Raw genomic sequence first — 26261 nt, 5'->3', positions numbered from 1 at the left:
ACACACACACACACACACACACACACAAAAAAAGAGATAGGGAGAGTGAATAGAGCTTTTTACAGCTTATTAAGGTCTTAATTATTTATTAAAGTTAAAGCTGCAGTACGTGATATTTTTGTGGTTATACTTAACAAAAGTTAATTCTTGAGTAGGTAAATAAAAAATCCATGTTCAAAACCCTGTCCTTGTCTTACCTCGATACACTACCGTAAGCCTACAATAATGATATTTATTTAGAGCTCTAGGGTCGGATTTGGCGCGAAAATGCAAGCTTATGTCATTCGTCCTTGCGTGTTTACGTCATGTCCGTAAGCTCAGAAAAAAGGACCGGCTCAGTCGTGTGAGTGTCGGTGACGGCGCCTTGGCGGGGGAAGCTATGCTGTTCAGTCAGTCGCAGTACAGGACATTAGTCTGTTTGGCAAAGTTATTTACCTGCTATAATGCTTGGATATTTTTTCTGGTAGGGATGTTGAAGCTTATATTCATTGTCATGCTTTAGTGAATCAAACATTACTCATGTGTTTACCAAATGCAATGTATTGACAGGTTTCGTTCCGATGAAGTTACTGTAACATGTTTACTAATATTCATGACTTCTGAGATTTATTATCATTGCTGCAGTTTCGAGGTTCCCACTGCGATGCCGCTGTTTTCCCATTTCTTCTACCCCAGTCACAGAAATGCTGTTTGAAAAGTTGTTGTCACTTTCCATTGCCATTTTAGCAGATAGTGTGTTTAAATAGAGTAGACAATTTAAAATTGCATCTAAAAGCCACTATAGGTACAAGGTGGTTCCCCATGAATGTACGCTCATCTCAAGTTGTTTATAATGTACTGATTTCATAGCACAGTAATATACATTATTTTGTTTTTGCATGTAACCATATCAGCCATATCAGAGTTTCACCTCTTAAATTGATATGTGTAGAAGGATACAAACATGAATGTGGATATAATAAGTAAATAATCATGTTAAAATATGCAATTAAGACTGTTGTTTATTTCCCTCAAAGCAAGTAATATTTCAGTTATAAATGTTTAAATAAATAATAAAATATCAACTAGAAAAAAGCACGTCATGACTCTGGCTCTACTTGTGAAAATCTCCGGGTGATCACAGAGAAAGCAGGTAACCTCAAACCATGAGATTCATTCACCAGAAGAGTACTGCCGAATCACAACTCGCATAAAATGGTATGCTGCAATTTGCTTGCAATTTAAAATTTTACCACAGATGCCACTAGAGAGCTCAAAGTTTTATAATGCAGCTTTAAGAAAGTGAGTCAATTTATAATGTCTTTAAAGGTGCACTAAGTACCGTACCTTTTGATTTTGTTTCACAGACCAGTAAGACTGTAGTCTAGGACTTTATACTGACACCTATCAGAGTGAATGCAAAGCAAAAATTTTCACTTACCAATGTCTGCAGAAATACCCTTTACACGGCACATCTTTTATCTAATTAGTTTATTATGCCACTAAAAGGGTCATCTAGCAATGGATTTACCAAGATAAAGTGAGTATTTGATTCATGTGATAACTGATAGAAAGTTACATCAGCAGTCTCTGAGACAAGGGTTCTAGTCCCACGGAAACCAGGAAATAATAGTGTTGAGTCCGAGACAGTGGTTCCAGTCCCACGGAAAACAGGAAATTAATCATGTTCCCTTTCGATTCAGTTCACTTGACATTGCTGTAAGCACTATGGGGTGAGCATTATGGTCCTTCTTTGATGACCCTGTTGAAATCCTTATACAATCACACCAATCCTCTGATTGGCAACGGTGTCTGAGCCCCGCCCATTCAGGCGCGCAGTTGGCAGTTTCATAAGAATTTTCTTCTTTCAAGGCTTCCTGAGGTTTCCTGAGGTCCATGCGGAGCTCACAAACACCTGGTGTGCGCTTTACTCTTCGCGCATTCAGGTCGGAAGTGCTGCCATCCTCACTAAAGTGGACCAGGCCAATGAAAAAGGCTACTCAAAGCTTCCCCTTGTGGAACAGGTGCTCGCAGTTCACCTCTGCCATATTACTGCCATGGGATGGAAATCCCGCCCCGCCCACCTCTCCAAGCCATGTTGACTGATGTCCGCACTGGCTAGAAGAGCTTATACAGCAGCAGGCCAAGCTGGTTCAGCACTCCACAGCATGTCGGTGCTCCAGGTTTTTCAAGCTAAGCTCCATAAACAAATGGATGAGCAAGGTTCCGATTCAGAGCTGTTCAAAGAGCTCCGTAATCCTACAGATTTGGCGCTGCGAGCCACGAAAACTACTGCTCAGGCCATGGGCAAAGTGATGAGCAACCTAGTGGTTCTGGATCGACATATTTTGCTAACTTTCACAGAGATGCGTGATGCAGAGAAAGCCGCCCGTGTCACCCGATGGTTTCTTTGGCAATGCCGTAGAAGGCTTCTCAGAGTGCTTCATCACGGCTCAAAAGCAGTCTCAAGTGATGAAAAACTTTCTGTCAAAGAGAAGTAGCACTTCCCCTTTCCCAACACGCTCCCAATCTAATTCTGATCAACACCTGGCAAAGAATACGTCTCTTGCTGCCCCAGCACAGCCGAAAGCTACTACTGTGCCATTAGTGAAGCAACACAAACCGTGGCCCAAGCTAAGCACACACCATCTCAGCGCAAAAAACATGCAGACGGAAAAACCCTGGCCAGGCAGCAGAAACGTTCCTGACATGCCCAGCCCCATGAAGAGGAGCCCAGAGATTGCCATTATTCTTCAGCCCAGAGCCAAAAAAGGCTCGATTCGAGGCATACAGTGTTTCTCCCCTCCTCCCCAATACTGTTCATCGGGAACGGGATATTGTTCAGAATGTTGCTTCTGTGTTACTCAAACAAAGATTGTTCTCACAAAAGAGAAAAAAACGGCCATTGTACAAACACGGGACACTCACACATTTTCAGAAAAAGGGCCATTTCCTCTTCACGTATCATACACCCCACACACTATGCTCAACCGCTTCCCTATGGTGAGTAGCGCTCTATCTTCTATAGCGAGCGAATCAATCAGTCCGCTGTCCCGCTGTGCGAACACGTGGTGAGCCCTCACAGGTGTGTCAGACTGGGAGTTAAGAATGATCAAACACGGTTATACGATTCAGTTTGTACGCTGGCCACCTCTCTTCTGAGATTCACAGTCTCCTCACAAAAAACGCGATAGAGACTGTCCCAGACTGCGACACACACAGTGGGGTTTACAGCTGTTATTTTCTCATTCCGAAGAAAGACGGCGGGTTTGGCCCATTCTAGATCTGAGATGCTTGAATCACGTGCTCGCGAAGCGTCCATTCAAAATGTTAACTCAGAAACAGATCTTATCGCACAGCAGTCCTCAGGACTGGTTTGCGTCAATAGATCTGAAGGACGCGTACTTTCATGTACCAACTGCACCATGTCACAGGAAGTTTTTGATATTCGTGTTCGAGGGAACTGCGTATCAATTCAAAGTCCTTCCTTTTGGTCTGTCTCTGGCTCCCCGCATGTTCACAAAATGTATCGACGCAGCACTCACCCCATTGAAAATGAATGGTGTGCATGTTTTGAATTACCTCAACGATTGGTTATTACTAGCCGAATCAGAGGCACTACTGAGCGAACACAGAGACTTGCTGCTTTGCCATCTAAAAAATCCGGGTCTGAAAGTCAACTGGGTGAAACGCACACTTTTTCCCAGCCAGCAAATCTCCTTTTTAGGAGCTTGTCTCAACTCCAGGAGCATGCATGCGCACCTCACAAACGAGTGCATACAGACCATTCTTCAGTTAGCCACCATTGCAACTGAAGTCATTTCAGAGAATTCTGAAAAAAGAATTCGCTTTCATACCGTTAGGTCTGTTACACATGAGACCTCTCCAGTACTGGCTCAAACGACACTTTCCACATTGCACCTGGAGCCTCGGGTGCATGCACATCACGGTGACTCGCTGCTGTCTGGCTGCTCTAGCACCATGGACAGCACCATGTCCCCTTTGGTACTCCATGTCCCAAGCCCCGCTGGGCATGGACGCGCTGGCTCACAAATTTCTGCGAAATGCAAGTATGTGATTTCCCCGGTGTGCCTCCTTCATTCTGTCATCAGCAAAGTCCGAGTGGACATGGAAACAGTTGTGTTAATTGCGCTGAAATGGCCCAGTCAGTCCTGGTTTCCGGAGATGATAGAAATAGTAGATGGCCCACCATGGGAAATACTGCTGAGGAGAGACCTTCTCTCACAAGCACAAGGCAGGATTTGGCATCCCCAGCCAGAGCTGTGGAACCTACACATGTGGCCTCTGAACAGAGCACATCGGACGAGCCAGAATTGGCTCAGTCGGTGATGAACACCATTTTACAGGATAGAGCACTGTTCATGAGATGCCTCTTAAATGGTGCGTTTTGGTGCAAATTGGTGCTCACCCAGTGAATTGCCCCATAGCTGAGATTTGGCATTCCTTCAAGAGCAGCTGGATGCTGGTCTTACCCCATCAACGCTCAAGGTTTATGTAGCGACTATCTCTGCATACCACATCCTGGAGGCTGGCTCATCGATAGGCAAAAATAATCTAGTCATAGAGTTCCTTAGGGGAGTGAGCTGTTTGAACCCCACTTGCCCTGCTATGGTGCCGACTTGGGACTTCAAACTCCCTGTTTGAGCCATTGGAATCTGTTGAGCTGCAGGTGCTTGCCATAAAGACCGCACTCCTGTTGGCTTTGGCCTCATTTAAACGGGTGGGTGACATGCAGGCACTGTTGACTGACAGCTCATGCCTGAAATTTTGTCCAGATCTGTCAAAAGCCATCATTAAACCTAGAAAAGGCTACGTGCCTAAGATTTTATCAATGCACTTCAGGGCTCAGGTGGTTAGTTTGCAAGCCATCTTTCCTCCACCATTTAATTCAGATGAAGAGCAATCTATGCATATGTTATGCTGTTGAGTGTACCCATCAGTTTAGGCTGTCAGATCAACACTTTATTTGTTAAGGAGGATGCATAAAAGGAATGTCCGTCTCCAAACAAAGGCTCTCCCACTGGATTGTTGATGCGATCGCCCTCGCTTATGAATCACAGGGCGCGAATTGCCCTATTGGTGTCAAAGCACATTCAACCAGAAGCATGGCCTCTTCATGGGCGTGGACAAATGGTGTGTCCTTACAGGATTTACAGGTGGTGTCCATCTCCTCACAAGTCCTCTCTGTATAGAGTGCTTCTTACATTCAAGCAGGTGAACCCAAGCCCTTATTACGGGATGCTACCGACTAAAATCAATATAGCCACCTATTATATGCTGTTGATCTGACCCTTTAAAAGTCATAAGTACTCCCATAAGAAATAAAACCTACTTTTCCAACCATGTTGTGAGAGGGTTAATAAACCATACTGTGTATATCTATATGGTTCATAGAGATCCCAGACTACATTAATTTCCATCTGGCATCCACCATATGGGACTATTCTTATAAACTTTAATATGACTTATAAGTCATCAGCCTGTGGTTTGTGACTCCTTATGAATATCTCTGTTTAGTGTTATAACTCTGGGAGTGTGATGTCACGGATACCGTTCCCCATAGTGCTTACAGCAATGTTGAGTGAACTGAGTCGAAAGGGAACGTTGGAGCAGTAGTATGAGACATTGCGAAAGCTGGCTGCACTTCTCCTTCAGAGTTTCATAATACAAGTGACTCACTCTTGTCCCTCAGTTAGAAAATTCAGAAGAAATGGTGACTGAGCGCCCGCTTATACAGGCCAACTGAGCGCCTGAAGGGGCAGGGTGGGGCGGGGCTCAGACACCATTGCCACAGAGGACTGGCGTGATTGTTTAAGGGTTTCAACAAGGTCGTCTAAGGACTCCCCATAGTGCTTACAGCAATGTCTCATTCCCTTCATCTTAGGGAACCGAGGTTACATGTCTAACTGGAGACGTTCACTTAAACAATGGTGAGTGCAATTTGGCAGTTGCATTTTCACTCAAAAATTACATTTTTACTCTACTGATGGTTAGGTTTAGTGTTGGGATTTGGGTTAGGATATATGGTTAATAAAATATGCATTCCTGTTGACTGTATTATATCATATACAAAAAACAAAACAAAACTCTCTTTAGGCCAAGGGCGTAGGTTTGGTTTGAAAGTTGGCTGGGACATATAGCAAGGATAATATTCAAAATGTTGGTATTAAGAAAATGCGAGAAAGTCAGTCTGGTAATATAGGCAAAATAACATTATTACCTCATATACCAAGCCTCATTTCTTATTTTCCCACCATATTAAATATTAGCCTTTAAAAAAAATAAATAAAAAAAAATTCTAAAGAATAAACAAATTAAGAACTGACCACTAGGGCTGCACGGTTAGGAGTTAAAATGCGATATGTGATGCAATAAATCTAAGATTAATGGGTCAAAATCAAATGTTATCTTTTTCAAGAATATTTACCATGAGAAAATAATATCCAATCGACATGAAGTTACTTTCTTTTGAAATGTATTATCAAGCAATAAAAAAATGGAAATCTAAACAAATGGTTAATTAACAATTTACATGTGCAAAATTCTCCACTCTCTGCTTTCCAACCCCCCCTCACTCCCACATAATCTTTTCTCATATTGCTTACTGTATTTACTCACATTTTTATCAGAAAAAAGTAAGCCTCCTGAACAAAGAATGTTTTAGGCTTAGCCTACAATTAATGACTTAATGATCACAAAAGCCTTTTTTTATTGACAAAACATTATTTTCTAATGCTCTTCTCCAATGTGCAAAATAAAAAATGTAAAATCCTGCACTTCTGACACAATCTTTCAAATTTTAAGGTATCTTCCTCAAGAGGGCGCTCACCGACAAAAAAAAAAAAAAAAAAAAAAAAAAAAAAATACTCAGGACATTTTTGACTTTTTGACAGGAAATATTTTGTACACGAAAAGTTTGCTTGTTTAAATCAACTAATTTCAAGGATTGAATGTAAGATACCAATGGAAATCTGCCCGTGTAATCTCCAGAATATAATTTTAAAAAAATCTTACAAACGACTGTGATTTATGCATTATGAACAGCGCTGATAAAAGTAACAGGTGCCACGTGACAACTCCGTTTATGCACCACTTCTAAAGAGGTGGGACAATAATTTACACATTAATTCTTATACTAAGGACATTTAATACTTGTTAAAATTGAAAATAAAACATAATATAGAGTTAACGTATTTTCTGTGTGGTAAAATTGCCTATATGTTGGTCGGGACATTTCTGGTTTTCTGAAAGTTGATAAGGACATGTCTCTATCATCCCTACCTAAAATTACGCCCATGCTTTTAGCACCACTCTGTGGACATTTCACCCAGAAACTGTCAACAACAGTTCAAGTTTCGGCCACAGACTGTAACGTTGATCCACTCAGGTGAGTCCAAGATAGGGTTGCCACCCATCCCGTAAAATACGGAATCGTCCCGTATTTAAAGATAAAATTATAAGTCATGATTTGTCCTGTATTTAAGCTGGTCAGATGGCATCATGGTGAAATCATTCCAGATCGCTAATTTAACATTGATATAAGTTGGAAAATGTGCCGATGGTGGGTAAGGGACCGTCTGAAAAGTCCACAAATGGTGCTAAAACTGTGGCTTTTTTTCTATATAAATGTTTAATAAGATCAAACAATGTATGAATACAATCATAAAGACAAGTACAGGTGAAGGAAGATAAAAAATAAAATATGTATAAACCAACCAAAATGTATACATAAATATATAAAAGAGACAAATAATTGAAAAGATAAAAATAAATATATTTTTAACATATAAATGTTGTATTATTATTCTTTTTTTTTCTAAGTCAGGGATCAGGAAAGCATATAATTTCAGCATATAAGAAAGGATACAAAATTTGTATTAATAATGCATATTAACTCAACGCATTTATTGCTAAAACTGTGGAGGATGTGGTTAGGGTGCCTTATTTTAAAACTTCAAAAGTGGCAACCCTAGTCCAAGATTGAACCCAATTGCAGTTTATTCAAAATAAAAAAAAAGACTTGACTTAACTTGACTAAACTTGATATGACCAAATAAGAGACTCGCCAAAAAATGTGTTACACTAAACAAAGCCAGAAACGGAACTTGAGGGCTTAACTACACACACATGGGCTAACTAGATAACAAGAGATTAGAAAACAACCAATCACAAACAGAACCAATTTACAAGACATAAGAAATAATTTGCCCTTCAAATGGAGACTGAAAAAATCACAATTATGAGTTCTGAGCACATGAAAGATCAAGCAAAGTCATATTTACGAGTGGGAAACTCGGAATTCTAGATAATACCCGAGTTTCTGAGTTAGGACTTTGGAAGGGCGTGTCAAAATGAAAGATGATGGGAAGCAATGATTTTGCTCAATTATTTTAACCTCTGACATTATTTCGAAAATATTAATTTGTTATATATGACAGTCAACTAATGACTTACCCTTCATGGTTTGTTTTAAGCAAATTAATTAATAATTTGTTAGATACCATGCAATAATAAATCATGTATGTTGTTTATAAGTTATGCAGGTTTATTCACTAATGTTTATTCACCAGTACAACAGAAAAAGAGCTTTTGCGGTCGTTTAATGTGTATTCGTTTAAGTTTGAATTCTTCCGTATTTTGGTTCTCATTTGAATGTGTGACATGTCATAGTAACAAATGCCTGATTCGGAGGTACATTCTTTGCAGGTTCACTTTAAGGCAGCACAAGCAAAACAATGAACCAAAAAAAAAAAAAAAAAAAAAAATGTAAACAGGACACATTACAAAACAGGAACAGGAAACAGTGAACTGAGATATGACAAGGGAACTAAACTTCCAAATATAAGACATGACAAGATAAAAGACCTAAATAAAAACACGAGACAAGAGCAAAACCCAACACTAATGCAACACAGACGGGTTTCAGCAGCAGAAGTTTCGACCTCCTGTAGTTGAATTCACAGTGTAATCAGTTTGGACCAGCCTCTTGTAAAATATATTAACTTTTTCTAGACAACTGATATAATTGTGAGTGTGCATGATTTTAAACATATTTATAAAGTACTAATCTCTTTAGGTGTAACATTTTTATAGTGGAAAAAGTTACTTAAAGTGCATGTTTTAATTAAAATGTAATTAACAATACTACTACTAATTACCTATTTAATCATTTTTGTTGTCAATGTGCAAAGGGTGACTACTTTTAACAAAGTAAATATGTGATAATGCATGGGTGTTTTGCCAAACATGCATGGGTGTTTCACCAAAAATATGATTCATGGAAGCCCAAATATATATTGTGAGACTATTACAAATCTCGGGTCACTAATGACCCTATACACTTTTGGTAATTAATCAGTTAGATTTTTGGGGGGCATTTTTTATTGTTACACTACTCCTAATACAAAGGTTGAGGAATACTAGAACTCCCAAGAAATGGATGAGGTAAAGGGGTGGAACAAGATCCCGGTCACTGACCTGACCTGAGGAATGCATTTAATGATTAAACATTTTTGGTCAAACAACATAATTCCCATACTTAATACAACTTTATTATTATTCTAAAATGTGGAAAATAGTAAAAAAAAAAAAAAAAAGAAGAAGAAGAAGAAAAGAATGATGAGAAATTTTTACTTGACAGTGTATATAAGCATAAGCAAAGTTTTAGAAAAGTATTTTAAACAATGTCAACACTTACCCATTAGAAAGTCAAAAATAGTCATGTCCATGATGTCCAGAAGGCGTGTGCCCTGGTCATATGGTGGAGTCTGTTTGACTTCATCACAATAATCTGGATCCACTTCCCACCTTAACACACCAGAGAGAAACACCAAAACACTTGTTTTACCTTTAAATATAGCTGTATTTTGCCCGCTTTTTCTATACAACCATTCTGGGGACCATTGGAGTACAATTGCCATCTGAAACAGGGTGCACATTGTTTTACTGCACAGATAGGGTTTCTGTGAGAGTAAGTGAAAACTGCAGTGGTGGTTTTTGCTGATAATGGCAGACTGTAGTTTAATGAAGATATGGGGTGGTGCGTGAAGACCTGAGATAAAGTGGAGAAAAGGAGCTTACTCAGCTTTCTTGCGTTTGTGGTAGGAACGGCGCCAGGGGTTCCTCCAGGTCTTGCGCTTTGCCAGTGCCAAGTCAGGAAGAAATGCTGCCAGGGAGCCTTCGATCTGGTCGGGTTTTCCGCACAGGGCATGTTCCGTGGAGCAGTAGTACGAGCACTCGCCGTAGAAGCAGATGTTGTTGGCTGCGGGGGGAACAAAGACACGTGAGGTCTTTAAAGCTGTTTAAACCTGGTATTACATCCAGTTCGGGTGACCCCACGTGGTCAGCGCTAAATAAAGGTTTAAAAGTCCAAAAGGCTTTTTGATCGCATCTCTCAAACCACATTTGGAGGGAGTTGAAAATGCATGTGATCATCTCATCTGTAGTGTTAAAACTACAATCAATCTTATGGATTGTAAAATAATCAATCCTGAGGTCAGGTCATCCAGCTATTACTACAAGCTGTAATTGACTCTTTGCTAAACCCCACCTTAAAAGTGTTTCTGACCAATCCTGTCTTTGTAACTGTTGCCATACGCCATTTCTCTGACAAACACTTGCTTTTTCCAGTGAAAGTCTACGGGTGTGATGTGTGTTTGAGCAGTTTTAAGCTGAATGTTCCAGAAATTATCCACAAAATGTAAAAAACTTTGTTGCTGGGTCATTTATAATAGTGACACGATGTACCTAGAGAGGATACACGAAGTGTTTTTTCTTTATTTAAAAGAAAAATCTTCGAGTATTAAGCAGAGCATGCTATGGATTAAAGTGTGTCATTCCTCATTCCCAAATGAGCATGCATAACATCAGCGAGGACACCTACATTTGCTCCAAGGTAAATTAAAACTAACAACTTAACATTAGTTAATTTACATATTGATTCAGGTCTTAATAAAAGTGATAGTAAATAAAGAGTTCACTGCATTAAAGTGAGTGTGTTATGTGACATTATGAGCAGTTCTGTTCACTTATGCTAACGTTATCAGGTGCATAATCGCCATCAGATGACCCTTATGACTGTGATGATCATTTGCTTCAATTCTTATCCACAGTCTTCACAGTTTTCAATCAAATGACTGTGTAATTTAACAATTTCTTTTACAAGAAACATCAGATAAATATGCTTCACAATGTCACTCTTCGTTTCAGCCCACGTAAGAATATTGTCAATTCCGTTAATGAGAATATTGCCAAAAATCGCACTGTTCACTGTAATCTCCAATTCATTCCTATGGGAAGTCCTGAAAAGCTTGTCAGAGCGAGCAACGGAAGCCAAAGTGTGCGTTGTTAAGGGTCAGTTGGTTAACACATTTCTACCATTGCACCGAATATACTCTCACACCACCTACCACAATCATTGATAGTAAACAAATATGTAAGCAACTTCATGCTAATATTGACAATACTTTTTTCACAGCTATCTTATTTAAAGAGTTATACTGTATGTCATGTTTTTAAATTAGGCGACTTCACCAGATGTGTCTTTCTGTGATGAGGGATGTCAGTGAACTAAAAAGCGGCAGTTCACTACAGGCTCATTAAACGCTGCTGTTTAGCCAATGATGAATCACTGTGTATAACGCCTTTTTCAAATGTTTCCTGACACGACTCCCCGGGGGAAGAGGAGCCTTTTTACTTCTTCCCAGTAAAACATGTTTGTCATCAAATGTGGAGGCAGAATGATAATGATAACCCTGCAGAGGAAAAATATGGCCAATCTGTGGGCTCTATCCTAACACTTACATCATCTCAATGTGGGTAATTAAATTGCCAAACTTTCTGCATGTGTGTTATTGCATGCTTGCTACTCCCCAATTAAAGACTCTAATTAGCCTAGCAGCTTCCTTGTGTGTCATGTGCAAGTCTATGGCTGCATCCCAATTTGCATATTATCCATCCAAAATAGCATGCAAAATTAGGATTAGTGTGTCCATAATAACAGTATTTTCAAAGTGTGTGCATACATGCTTGGTTTCAACTAATATTGGCCAAAATCATTATGTTAGTGACAATTCTCTATATTTTTTAGAGAAAACACACTTTTCAGGAAAACAAACCTATGAATGGCTGCCCTTACAAAAATCAAGAGTTCATGGCAAATTTGACGCAAACTTGCCTTAAATTGTCCATTGTTGCCAAAGGTTTGCTGTAGGTTCAACACTACTGTTGAAGAGCTGCAATTTATGGCAAACGTTTGCGGCGAATCACAAGCTCCTGTGCATTTTTGCTTCAAATTTGTGGCAAGTTTGTGGCTAGTTTGCCAGGACTGTAAATATTTTGCAAGGGTTACTTATTGCTGACTCTGCATATTAAGCTAGGATACGAGAACATATTTTAAACAAAAAAATACACACTTTACCTTTATGTGAAAAAAGAAATTTGGGTTTTAGCTCAATGCTAACACGAGCACTGCGATGAATTTAGGTAGATGCTAACGAGTAAACATAAATGCAAGTAGCATGCAACAAGAGGGCAATGTGGAATCAAGATACAATTTTAACATATTAGTATGGCACAATATTTCCATACCGTCTTACTACATACTCAAAAGTACTGTATATTCTTTTCCTTCAGAAGCGAAGTAGCCTTCATAGTGAATTGGGATACAGCCTATATCTGAGCTAGCAGGAGGGGTGAGCAAGGCCTGATGGCATAGAAGAAAAGGGCATGCAGAAGGGACTCATGCCTGGGGATATGAAGAATGTTCGCCAGAGCTTTTTGTCACGGGTCACGTCCCGGATCTCCCGTGTCATGTTCACCAATCTGCCGGCCACCGGGGGAACTCTCCGGAAATCCAAGATTCTGGGCACAACAAACAAACAACAGCATCAATTATTAATTTATAATACATTATCAAACATTATCAGTTGCCATTTGTGTTCCCCATATACATATGTAAAACATTAGCATTAAACAGCTGATGCTAAATATGACTGTGTTAATATAGGCAATTTTAAAAAACAAATCAACAAAAATTCAGTAAATTCATTTGGTTTTATTATATTTATTTATTTATTTGTATCCCCTTTTCTTCCCAATTTGAATGCCCAATTCCCACTACTTAGTAGGTCCTCGTGGTGGCGTGGTTACTCACCTCAATCCGGGTGGCGGAGGACAAGTCTCAGTTGCCTCCACTTCTGAGACTGTCAATCCGTGCATCTTATCACGTGGCTTGTTGTGTATGACACCACGGAGACCCTGCATGTGGAGGCTCATGCTACTCTCCGCGATCCACGCACAACTTACCATGCGCCCCATTGAGAGCAAGAACCCCTAATCGCTACCACAAGGAGTTTACCCCATGTGACTCTACCCTCCCTAGCAAACGGGCCAATTTGGTTGCTTAGGAGACCTGGCTCACTCAGCACACCCTAGATTCGAACTCACGACTCCAGGGGTGGTAGTCAGCGTCAATACTCGCTGAGCTACCCAGGCCCCCTATATTTATTTATATAATTATTTTGTCATCATAATGATATGTTTTTGGGTCTGTCCCCACCCCTGTGTTTCCAGGTTCTCCTTGCTATATTAGCAAATATACACATTTTGGTAAAAGCAAAGAAATAGAAGCAAGCATTTTGTATTTATTTCTTCCATATATATTTATTTATCATTCTGGCATAATTATAGTCCATAATATAACAACAATGGATTAATTTAGCTTGAGATGGCATAATGCAATTTATTATGTTTAAAGTCTTTAAAAAAAAGATACATTAAAAACTTTATCAAACAGGAAAATGACCTAGAATGACCATGATGGACATCCAAATGTTACACAGTTCATTGGCTGCTTCATGAGAAATTTTCACCAAACATTCAATCTTCTGCAGCATTCAATAAAGAGGAAGCCAGGATTATAGACGGCAGGTAATCTATCAAATAAAGCAAACATTTTTAAACCATCCAAATAATGATTTTTCCGTTGAGGTGCTACTGCAAAGCATCTGAACCCACTCTTTACTCAATGACACCCCATTAGTGTTTTTACTGGCTTTTTAAATACTTTTATTGCCATTATAGCATCTGGCCACACACCGCAAGATACAAATGCCCTCTCCTCCACCCTCACTCTCTCGCGCACTTCCTCACGGTCACATTCATGTCTTCGTCTATGTGTGCAGTGGGCCATCTCGGTGAAAAGCCTACGTCGTGTGGTGCGAGCTCTTTCAACATTAGACCTCCAGAGACATGTCGGCTCCTGGCCCCTGAGAAACAGAAACCCAAGCCTTTCAGATGAAACCACTCCACAAGCTGCACAGTCACTCTGGACCTGATGACAAAGAGCCCAGTGTGGAAACTGCATTCTAGGAACATTCTGTCAGCCATTTGAGGAAATGAGCTATAACACAGTTATAACATACTTATAATTGAATTTAATGCTTTTTACGAATTGATTTTATATTTACGTTTAGTTTTAGAAAGTTCTGCTGTTAAAACTGATCTGTGTTCACAGAAATTCAAACCATTGCCCCCAGTGGCCGAAGCTGGAAGTGTTGTTGGGGTGAAATGTCCACAGGGTGGTGCCAAAAGCATTTTTAGTTGTAAGTGACGTAATACATTCAACAGGAATGCATATAACTTTAATCCTTACCGCCAGTGAAGTAAAAATGTAATTTTTGAGCAAAAATGCAACTCTGAATCATGCTCATTATTGCTTATTACAATGCAATTACTTTCTTGTTTCCACGGGACCAAACCCATGTCTCGGAGTGAACGAAATTACTTCCAGGTTTTCACAGGACCAGAACCCGTGTCTTGGAGTGAACACGATTCCAGGATTCCACAGGACCAGAAATCGTGTCTCGGAGTGAACGCGATAACTTCCTGGTTTACATAGGACCAGAACTCGCATCATGGAGTGAACAAGATTACTTCCTGATTTCCACGGGACCAGAACCAATGTCTCAGAATGAACATGATTCCAGATTTCCACAGGACCAGAATCTGCATCTCGAAGTGAACGTGATTACTTCCAGGTTTCCACAGGACCAGAACCCGCATCTCGGAGTGATACCAATTCATTCCTGGTTTCAACGGGACCAGATCCCACATCTCGGAGTGAACATGATTACTTCCTGGTTTCCACAGGACCAAAACCCGCATCTTGGTGTGAACTGATGCAAAATTGTCTGAAGGGGGATGGGGCTTGTCAGTAATTCAGCAGAATTGGATCTTTTTCAGGGTAAATAAACTTTCGGAAACAGCATGTTGATTTCCTGTGTGATTGTGTTGACACAAAACAGGATGTGACAACAGCAAAGTTTCAGGTGGCTCTAATGCGGAATATTATTTAGCAGAACTTGTGTTTATTTGTACACAAAAATTACTTTTAATTTCCTTTGTGTTCATAATTTTCAGTTTACAAAATTGGTTTTCAATCAATAGTTTTCATCTTAGTTGTAGTTTAGTAGGCTATACGATAATAATCTAACAGGAAGTAATTGGGTGGTGAAAGCGGTTTGTATATAGAGTTAATCTATAACAAACATTTTTTTTTTGTTGCAAAATTCAATAGTTTCCACATGCTCTCTTACAGTACTAATAGGATATCAATTCAATATTTTACTGCCAAACAACCTGTCTTTACCGTTATCTCTCAGCCAACAAAAACTGGCATATCATACTGTACTTTTTCTTGCTCTCAATAAAATACCACACTGACATGACAGGCACCTTGGACGAGACAAGTAAAGTTCTTGGAGAAAATCAGGTGGGTCTCACAAGCTCAATTATCGCCCTGACCCCACAGATTGTCTCTCTGTGGGGGCTTCTAGTTAAAGTCAGCGGGGAGTTTCTCCTGACTTCTGACCATACTCACATGCACCTTGTTACTCTCGGAGCGACTGTAAGGTGTATCGACTCAATCGCACTAAGTGCTTTTCAGGCTGTTGTCCAAAAGTCTTGAGTGGCATTTAAAGAGCGGCAAGAATACAATCAGAGTTGCTTTGGCTTTCTGACATCACAATGGCGTGAGTGCTTAGAAAGAAGATTTAACACAGCAAAAGGGAAATACAACTTGAAGTTTAGAGAATATCGATGACATTGACACATTCAATGGCAAAATATTGTGTCTCCTTAAACCTTATCTATAATTTGTGTTTTTAATTATAGATAAGGTTTAAGGAGACACAATATTCGAGACACAATATATCAATATTTTTAATACAAAGTCCAAAATGCATCACCTCTTAACAGCTCCAAACAGCTTTGCCAAAAAAATAAAGACCAAGAAAACCTAAGCATAGATTCCTTGCATGAATACATATGCAAGGTAAGTAGGAATCCCTTGAGCAGGTCAGTCATATTATACGCCCGTCATCCGCAATAATCAAATGTCTTTTCTAAGAAATGACTCAGACTTACATCTTTCTCTGTGCAGGTGTTATAGGCTTACCTATCTAGATGAAATGCAGCGATCTCTGCATTGTGTCGCTCAAAGTCAGAGAAGTAGAAGAAGTCTGGTGGTGTTTCTTGCTCTCTGGTTTGTCTATAAGACAGAAGAGGAAGAAACAGGATGGATGTTAGTTGATGGCAATGAGCTACTGCCAGTATCCCAGGCACGTTAGCACATAAGGTTCAGCAGAAGTATTTGTAATCTGATGTGCATTGTAAACAATGTTTTTTGTGAAAACCACTACACAAATAATAATTACTTGACTTGATCCACTTATCAGCTGCTACAAGACAGTTCAGCTTTTCATAATGGAATACTAGCTTACTAGAGGGCCATCATCAAGGGGACAATCAGGAACATTGCCCCAGGCCCTGTGATGAGAAGGAGCCCACTATGTTACTCTGTGCTCATTGGACTTGGGGAAGAGGGACCCACCTTTGAAAATTTTGTCCCAGTAAAAATGTCTTAACTTTAGGCAGTTGGCTTGACAAAGCCAATATACTGTTCTTCTACAGACTTGGGTTAGGTGATTTTCTTTTATCAAAATCCCTAAACCAAGACCAGCATTTCTTACTGTAAGTTGTCCTAGAGCTAAGTAACATCCACCAACCTTGGCACATACCTTCAGACTATTCTGACTTGGGTTGTAATGTCTTTTCTGACCAATCATACAAATGCTTTTCCATAGCGGATAATCAAAACTCCCATAGATCTACATTGACAGAATGTTCCCAAGACTATTCAAACAATCAATCAATCAATCAATCAATCAATCAATCTTTCAAGCCAATCAAGCCAACATCAAAGTTTCTTGCTGTATTTTTCCATCTCGTGGTTTTGTCCAATAATATCGTATTACGTATTTTTAAAAAATATTTTTTTTATATTTTGCACTGTTTTCTCTATTAAGTTGCAACTTTTTTGGCAATACAAATGTTACATTATTTGCATTATCTGCCATGCCATGTCTAAACCACTACATTTGAAACAATAGGAGCTTGCAGTGGTTTCAGGCCTGATGTGGCAAAACTGATTGTGGAAAATGTGTAACTTCAGTTAGCTGGCTGTATAGTCTGAACAACCAGCATATAGTATTCCTGACACTAGCAGACAGAAAGACAGTCAACATTCTGCCGAGTGTGCCATGTAGCTGGATCAGCAACTAAAAAGAAGTGTGTGTGTGTGTGCACACATAGCAGATTTAGGCAGGAAACAACCTGCAGGTGCGTGTTCTCTCCACGTACCTGTGCATTCAGACAGACAGATTACAAAACTGAGACAGACAGGCACTGGAAAAAAAGTGCCAGAATCCAGACAGATAGGCACTAAACCACAGATCTTAACTGTCAACCACCTACTGGAATATGATTCTCTGCTCATGGATATCTCTTTCATGGTGCTTCCCTGAAAGATCTTTCCTGGAATCATTATGGCTTGATCCCAAGAAAATGGCTATGCAAGAATAATCTTAAACCCACAACACAAAAGAAGTGCATACTGGACTAGCAAACCCAGAGGACAATTCTTTTGTTTAAAGGTTGCTTAGAATAGAGTTTTAATTAAAGGTGCAATATGTAACAATCTTCATGTAATATTCGCCTTTTTTTTTTGTTGCCAATGTGTGAACGGCTTGTAACACAACTTAAAAATTTAGCCCTTCCCGGACTTCCTAGGTTGCCTGTTAAAGCCTGTATACTGAGTTTCATGCGAAGGGAGTGGGTTGCTTTTGCCGGGAAAATCCAAAAATGTGACATTTATGCGTGCTCCCGAGAGCCTTGCCTCAGTGCTTCTCTTCCGCTATTAACAGTGACAACAAACTGCAACACTAGGTAAGAAGGAATCCAGCAAACGTCCGGCTCCTAGCACAACACCGACTCCTACACAAACTCTGAGTAAGCCAAAAAAAAAAAAAAAACATTCATTACTGAATCCCATCTAGCTAAGCGGGAATGTGATCATGGTCGAGTGAAAACTAGAGTGAACATCGGCAGGGCATTTGAATCCTGGAGGGACCTTCGTTCGGTTTTGGGGATCAAAACCTACCCTGAATTGGTGTTCTTCTTATTGGACAGGTAAGCTTAAATAACTGCAAAGCATGTGAAATATAGTGCCATAAGGATTGATCTGTGTAATTTTAGCTAACTTGATCTTGCCTGCACAGCAACTATCATAAACAATGTTAATCTGTAATTATTCAGCAAGGTAAACTACAATAACACATGAAATGAATGCTAGACAATGTTCAAGATAATACAAAAAGACCCATTCTTTAGTGTAACGTAACTTGGTTATACAGAAAATATATACATTCTATTATTATAAAACAATAGCACATTGATATATCAAAATGACAGTTATGATGGAATCACATCAATACTGAATTGTGTCAACATATTTATAATGTACAGTCTATTTTATAAACAGCTACTGTCATCATCCACCAAATTTAGCTAACAGCTATTGATAAAGCTGGCTAGCTAGCTAACGCCGACATAGGCTATCGTATAAATGCAGTCAATGTAACATGCAAAGAAAAGTGATTACTTCAAACTAGAGTCTCACATAGTCAGACCTATATCCACACTTTGTTTTAGCCCTGTTCCAGCACTGGAGAGTCAAATATAATATACAGTCTCAAAGTTTGTAGTAAAACAATCATAACTGTGTAATTTTAATTATGCTACCTCATCTGTCAGCATGATGCCGGTGGATCATATTCAGTCTCTTTGTACGTTACGTCATTGTTTTGGCCGATGCTCGCGTCCCTATGGAGTGTGTGCACGAGCACGAGCAACAGGTAGCTGGCTGCAGTTCACTTAATGGCCACAGGTGTCATTAATAACAAGGGTTTCTAAATCTTACGTACTGCACCTTTAAGTATAACATTTTTCCCAGTGAGATGTTTCTTCTAAAATTCCTTATGAGAAATAAAAATAGACACAAATGAGACAATTGGTTTTTTGATGAAACTGCTAAATGAAGACATTTAAGATATTACAAACATTAATACAGTTGTTGATGTTCAGTAAGACTATACAGCTATAAAAAATAATGTGGATAGCATTGCTCAGATAATGTGGTCTTGGGAGAATTAGATGATAAATGTTTGAGTTCATTTTTAGATCTCTGACTTTAGATAGCAGGCAAGGTATCTTGGTAAATCTGAGCACATTTTGAGACACTTATGATTTATTTTGAAACCTTAGGAGAATCACTTATGAGATTGCTTGCGGCTTTTTCTGAAGAGAGACAAATCTGAGAAGATTTACGGCAAAAGTCTCATTTTGCTCTCCATTTAATCTCAGAGCTTTCTAGGAGAAACAACTGAGATATCTGAGAGACCTCATTTGAGATTTTTCCATTTTACGAGAAGCCCTGCTCTCATCTCCAAACCCCACCAGACCTCAACATCATAACTTATTAAATTAACATTTTTAGTCCCAAAATTCCCATTTTCATCCAGCCATTACCTCTAAGTGCTGCACAGATTCTCTTTCCTCTCTGTCAAAACACTAATGGAAAATACGTTTTGTGACTTCATATATTTTCATTTGAGAGACAAAGAAAGCTTTTCTTTCTGAAATCCCCCTCAATCATTATGATCACTCAATTTCCTGGATCTAAAGGGAGCTAATGGAATTTTCTTTGCCAGACGAGGCCTAAAATGTACTACAGATTCAGGCGACCTCTCTGGAGAGGGGTGGTGGGGGTAAAGCTTTTTGGAGAATGCCATGAGTCACTCTGGAAGTGACGAAAGTGTTGTGCACTACCACCTGTATCACAGAGTAGGATTTATTTCAGTTTATCAGCGTGCTAACCAATGATTTAATTCTGAAACCTATAAATCACATACACATAGCCTTTTATGTCCCATTTTGACTTATTTCTAGGATAGTTGTGAGACACAGGACAGTTGAGGGAGAGTGAAAGAAAATGTGCATGCGAATTTGTGATTACATGCAAGAATAGAACATTTTGTTTGATTATTTTATTCTTTTTGCAAATTTTATTGACAGTGAGTCAAGAGAAAATATATTTCAGAAATGACTTTAAGTTGAGTCATGAAACTCTACATGGCACAAGATTCTGTAGGTCTTTTGAAAATGTAATCAGTTGGCCAAACGACTCAAATATTTAATGCCCCAATCTGACATGTCCTTTAATATGTAATCTCAATCTGCCAGTCGGCTTGCATGGTGTAACTGATAGGTCCTTTGACTTGTAATCTGTTAGCTAATCAATTTACTCTTTTCTTTGCCTAACATTTAAATTTCCTCTGGTTTCCTCTGGCAAACTGGTTTCATGCAGCACACTACAAGTTTTCTCACTGACCCTCCTCCTCCCCAGCACCACTTGTCTACATCTGCTTCACAGGGATTGCAATAAATATACAATTTATAAATAAATATATTATTAAGAAATAATCAATAATTTAAGTGTTGCTGTTTCATGGTGGCAACAGCAACATGATGAAAGACACCAATTTTCAATAAATAAAGTTGAAGTGTGTCATTTCTGCAACATTAGCGGCACCAAACTCTATAGAAAAAAAATGACAACCAAATGACAGTTCCATTTAGTCCCGTTAGTGGTGCTAAAAACTACCCCTTTAAATGTATTAATAATAAACAAAATAAAAAATTCTTCTGCCAAGTAATGTTATTCATTGGCCTACCTGTAGGCTGTTTCTATTGCCAAGAAATTAAGCAACTCGGCACATTAATAGAGAATTCCAGCCTGGTCTCATGAACATTATGTGACAGAGGCAAAATAAATTCACAAACGAAATTAAGTGCCTTATTACACATTTGGCTGCAGTTTCCCATTGAAATGTCCAGGGAGGGACGCCAAAAGCGAGAGAAATGGTGTCGTAATCAGACAAGGTTTTTAAGGTGAATATTAGATGGAGGTTTTAATGAGTAAAGCATACCTCCCTAACCTAAAACTTTAACCTAAACCTAACCATTAGTGTCCTAAAAGCAAATGAGAGGTGAATAAAACAGACATCCTTACCCATAACCAATGCCTAAACCTAACCGATAGTGTCCTAAAACAAAATGAAAAAAAGAAAAGCACATTTTATGAAGTAACCACGTCACTTCTATGACACTTTCGTCTCACATGTCAGCTTGCATGTTTGGCTGGGCTTGAACTGCAAACTTCCAAATTCAAAGTCCAACACTGGGCAAGTTAATCATGTTGGAATAAGTGTGTAAATGTAGGTGAGTCTGAAATACAAGCATTAAAATGTATTGTTTTTCAAATTATGCATTATAGTAAAAGTGTTTGGATATCATAACGTAGCAGTGTGTATGTAATAAAGCGAAAATAAATAAAGTCATAATTAGCCACTGTAGTCGTGATTTGTGTTGCGCCCTTCTGTTAATTTCACCAAGAAATTATGATAAAAAGTAGAATTCAGCACATAAAAGTCTGTTTGCAAACATTTAGTTATAGTTATGTTAATTCTGTGAGACTAGGTTGTAGAATCCAACTGATGTACATTCATACGTGTGTGTATAAACTATTTTACAATGGTTTTGAATTTGGCTCATCCAATCAGAATTTTAAATTTTGTAAATTATTTGATATTTTCCACCTTTATCAGCAGCTAGTCAAGTAGCTACATTAAATCTTAAATTGAAAGAATGAGATTAGGAAATGTTGCGAGTTGGATTTGAACTCTTCAGGTGTTGAAGTGTTTACGCTAGCCACAAGGCCACGGCTATAACACAAGAATATACAGTAGATGACCTCAAAATGTGCATTAAATGTTTATGAATACATTACTAATACAGCAGAGGGTAAGTTAATTTCATATCTAACATGCAATAAACTAAAAAAAAAAAAAGCTATTTGTTCCTAATTTTTTATGCTGCAAGGCCCTCATATCCTCCATAACCAAAATCAACAGACAGTTGTTCAAATGCTCTTGACATCATGTGTCTCCGTCACCTTGTGCTGTGGCTAAAACCGCTCAGAGCTCTTTTCTGGATGCGCTGTTGCCTCATACTGGGCTGTGATTGGCGGGACGGTTGCCACGGTCACCCTGACCTTGTGTGCAGCCTCCAGTCTGGTAGGAAGTCCTGCCAGTTTGACATGTGACAGCTCATGGTGCTCTAGGGGCTAGTGGGTGTATCGCTCAGTGGTTGTGCCATATAAATGTGCCTTTTCTGCTGAGAGAATGGGCAGATCAATTATCTTGATATGAATCTCATTGCCAATAAAAGCAGAAGACAGCCTGCGTGTTTGTTGTTTGTCGAGCAACAAGAGAGAGAGAGCGATGGCAAAATGTTTGTCACTCAAAATGGCTGCACGAGTCCCCATCCACACAGGTAAACAAAGAGAGGTCACCTCAACTTTAAACACCGGCCTGCTGAGAGTAATTCAAGGACTGTCTGTTACAATCCTAACATACAACATATAATCACATGGTGTTTTTGAAGCCAAAGGAAGTCAAACTGATATTCCCGCAAAGTAGCCAAATATAAATTTTCAGTTAATTGGCACACAATGCAGAAGAGTGTATGTGACAGACAGACTACTTTAACTGACAGGCAGCTTTGATGAGCAATCAACACATGATAACAAAGATGACAACTCATCATGCCAGCCACCTGAACCTGTCAATTTTCCATAGCACGATGAGTACATCATCTACACGGTAATCATGTTAAGAGCTTACTGGATGCATGCCAGCTAACACAAATATATGACATGTTCCACCATATTGGAAAAGGAAATTATTTTTTTTCCCAAGCATGTCCAAAATGTGATTACTATATGATCTGCCTGATTCGTTTTTTAACCCTGTTATCTCCAAAGACTCTTAAAGATATAGTTCACCCAAAAATTTAAATTATGTCATTATTTACTCTGAATCCACATGACTTTCTTTCCTCCATTGGACAGAAATGAGGTGCATCCCAAACCGAACACTTCTGCACTATTCTACACCATTTTGTAGAGTACTGTAATTAATGCAAGTAGTATGTTAACACTGAAACTGCAACAAAAAGAAGTACTATGAGATGATACACTTCTTCATCCATCAAAACAAGTGTGGAATGTTGGACACTTTATGCACTCAGCACTCTCGACTTGCCGTACGTAGCAGAAGGTGCGGAGTTACCTGGCTTCATTTCTGGTCTGAAAAAACAAGTGTAAACAATGGAGAATGTAGCAAGTGGCGAAACTTCAGTGAAGACAGCACCTTACAAATGTGAGAATGCTTTACAATCACCCCACACTGTGTGAGTATGTACATTATTTGGTATATAAGTGTTGAATTGAGGTTAGCTAACGTGCTAAAGCTAGCAGCAACACAATGCAACGTTTGAAATGTCACTTCTGTCAGCTGTTAAACAGCGAATACTTCCATGTAGTAAAAAAAAAAAAAAAAAAATTGTTCCATTTAGGACGACGCTACAATTTTATGATTCATACACTACATGCCTGAGCGCATAGTGTATAGTGCGACATTTGGAACACAGATAGGACAACTTGTGGGAAAAACCACAGTGCAACTTCTCTTTCGTTTTTGTTGTGCGCTGAGCTCATACAACCGTAAAACATTTTCTCTCTGAGCTGCTGGTTCTCTTAACGAGACAGTACCATTTTAGCGCTTGTTATACGTATATATCAATAAAAACTCAGTGTAAATTGTACAGGTGCATATAAACAAACATGAAAAAAAATTTAGTAATACAATAAGTGTAATAAATGTGCAAATACAAATATTTAAAGGGACAGTCATACATTATGAAATATTTTAACTTCAACAAACAATGTAAAAATGGAAGAATCTGACAAATAGGCTTTTTTCATTTTTACAAAATATAATGTTTTTACATGGTACTTTTGATATAGTAGCGCTTAAATTATTATTTTATAATAACATTTTTAAATGACTGTTATTTGTGGAATTCTATTTTCATTATTAGGTTCCAACCTTGTGAAATTTTGGCTAAAAATGTGTGTGACATTTTTAAACAGTGACAACAGCTTGTATCATTACTATGAATGCAATTTCATGACATCATATAAATTGACAGAATGTGAGATTAGTGTGAGATTCCTTTTTTCATAATTTATCACGTGGAGTTGTGTATATCAATACTTCATATATGTAAAGATGCCCCCTTCTCGGTTTGCTTAATATGCTTTTCAGTTTTCAGTTGCATTACGCTTACATGTTGTCAAAAGTCTGGCGAATAAAAACAAGTTTACTAGCCAATGGTGATTCTTTCTCCAACTTGTCCTAGAGGGTTGGCAAACTATTTCAGTACATTTCCTTATTGAGTTTTGATGGGCCAAACTTTAGTGAGAAACATAGGAAGGTGATGAGGAAGGACAGATCAATCGGACAAAGAAAATCCATTTGAACAGAATATGCTGAAGCAGCTGTAAGCATAATTCTTCCTGTGATAAAAATCAAACACTAATAAAATCTCTGGTCTAGGGACCAGCCTTATAAGTAAAAACAAATAAGGAATATAGAATGGAAACACAGTCATACTGTATAACAATATTGATTTTTTACAAAATTATATTTTTGCAGTGTCGGTAAGGTTATAGGTAGCCTAGCTAACTAATAAATGTATGAATAATATTTATGGCTTCCGGGCAGTATTGCATACAATATCTAAATATCACAACATCAGCAAAAAAATGTTAACTTATTCAACAATCAGTGTGAAAATGTCCTCACCTCGAAAGCTTCCTTTAATTAATCTGTTTTATTTTTCAATTCGGTTTTACCACTGCAAGATAAATATTTCGACATTAGATACATAAGAGGTTGAGATTATTTATTTATTTATTTAGATCACATTTATTTGACTAAGCAATAGTCTGTCCCCGAAACCTTGTAAACTGTTTGTGCTTTTTCACTTTAGGGAAATTCAGTCTCTATAATTTGACAAATATTCTCTAAATTAAGTGACTAAACTTTTATTTAGGAAATTATTGAAAGTGTGCATTTGGTGCTATTTACATCAGAGTAGATTAAAATGTAGTTTTTGATGTATTCTTAGATATAAATCAAGGTAATTGTATTGCATTGTGTCTGGAATTTTACTTCCGTAATGTGGCATATTTCCAAACAAAAAAGGATATTGAACGTTAAAAAAATGTTGGAATGCAAAAAAAAAAAAATAAAAAAAAAAAATAAAAATAAAAAAAGGGAAAAAAGATCTCTGACTTAAGTTTACCCTTGAGAGCATCTCAACATACTGTATGCCAACCGTAATACTTGATTTTTTAATGTACTGTTATTTGAAATTATTCACGTAATCTTTATTATATGCATGTTAACTGGCATTACTGCACTAACTTTACATTTTAGAAAGCCTGCAATAACTACAGTAGTCTTTTCAACTGTAGCAGCTCACACGTTCCTGGTGATGTCAGTCAAAAGTAAAATAATTTCAGAGGTCAAGTTATTACATTTTGATGAAAGTTTATAAAGACAAAAAGTTTTTTTTCTAAAATGATAATAGCATATTAACATTCCCGGAGGAGTTAACAAGTTAACAGTTTTAACTGTGGACTTTGAAGGCAGTCCACAGTTGTCAGTCAGCTAAATCAGAACACTGAGTTGGCTGATAACACAGTCAAGAGACAAAGTAACTCCTGTAAGCATCACATTAAAAGCATAATGCATAAATATCCATATGCCCTATTCCCTTCAATGTCTTTACCATCCACTGTGAGAGCAGTGTAGGGCTGAAAGATGCAGGCTCCAAAATAACAGCCATTTGAAAGTCACTTTTTAAGCCATTTTTATTGGAAATTAAATTTGAAG

General features: G+C 38.4%; 1 protein-coding gene across 2 annotated transcripts in view; it reads right to left on the bottom strand.

The window, feature by feature from the left end:
- The window catches only part of LOC127450788 (extracellular serine/threonine protein kinase FAM20C-like), a 124821-nt gene that overhangs the window by 15379 nt on the left and 83181 nt on the right, over positions 1–26261 (bottom strand). For both annotated transcript variants that reach the window (XM_051715144.1, XM_051715143.1), the window contains exons 4-7: positions 16457–16549; positions 12746–12861; positions 10081–10261; positions 9698–9807 (exon numbers count right to left, since the gene is read on the bottom strand). In XM_051715144.1, coding sequence (XP_051571104.1) covers positions 9698–9807; positions 10081–10261; positions 12746–12861; positions 16457–16549 — 500 coding nt within the window. The remainder of the gene's footprint in view (positions 1–9697; positions 9808–10080; positions 10262–12745; positions 12862–16456; positions 16550–26261) is intronic.

The sequence above is a fragment of the Myxocyprinus asiaticus genome, chromosome 13 (genome assembly GCF_019703515.2).
Source record: "Myxocyprinus asiaticus isolate MX2 ecotype Aquarium Trade chromosome 13, UBuf_Myxa_2, whole genome shotgun sequence".
In the NCBI taxonomy this organism is placed as follows: Eukaryota; Metazoa; Chordata; class Actinopteri; order Cypriniformes; family Catostomidae; genus Myxocyprinus; species Myxocyprinus asiaticus.
The sequence above is the reverse complement of the archived record's forward strand: the minus strand, read 5'-3'. Positions and strand labels throughout refer to the sequence as shown.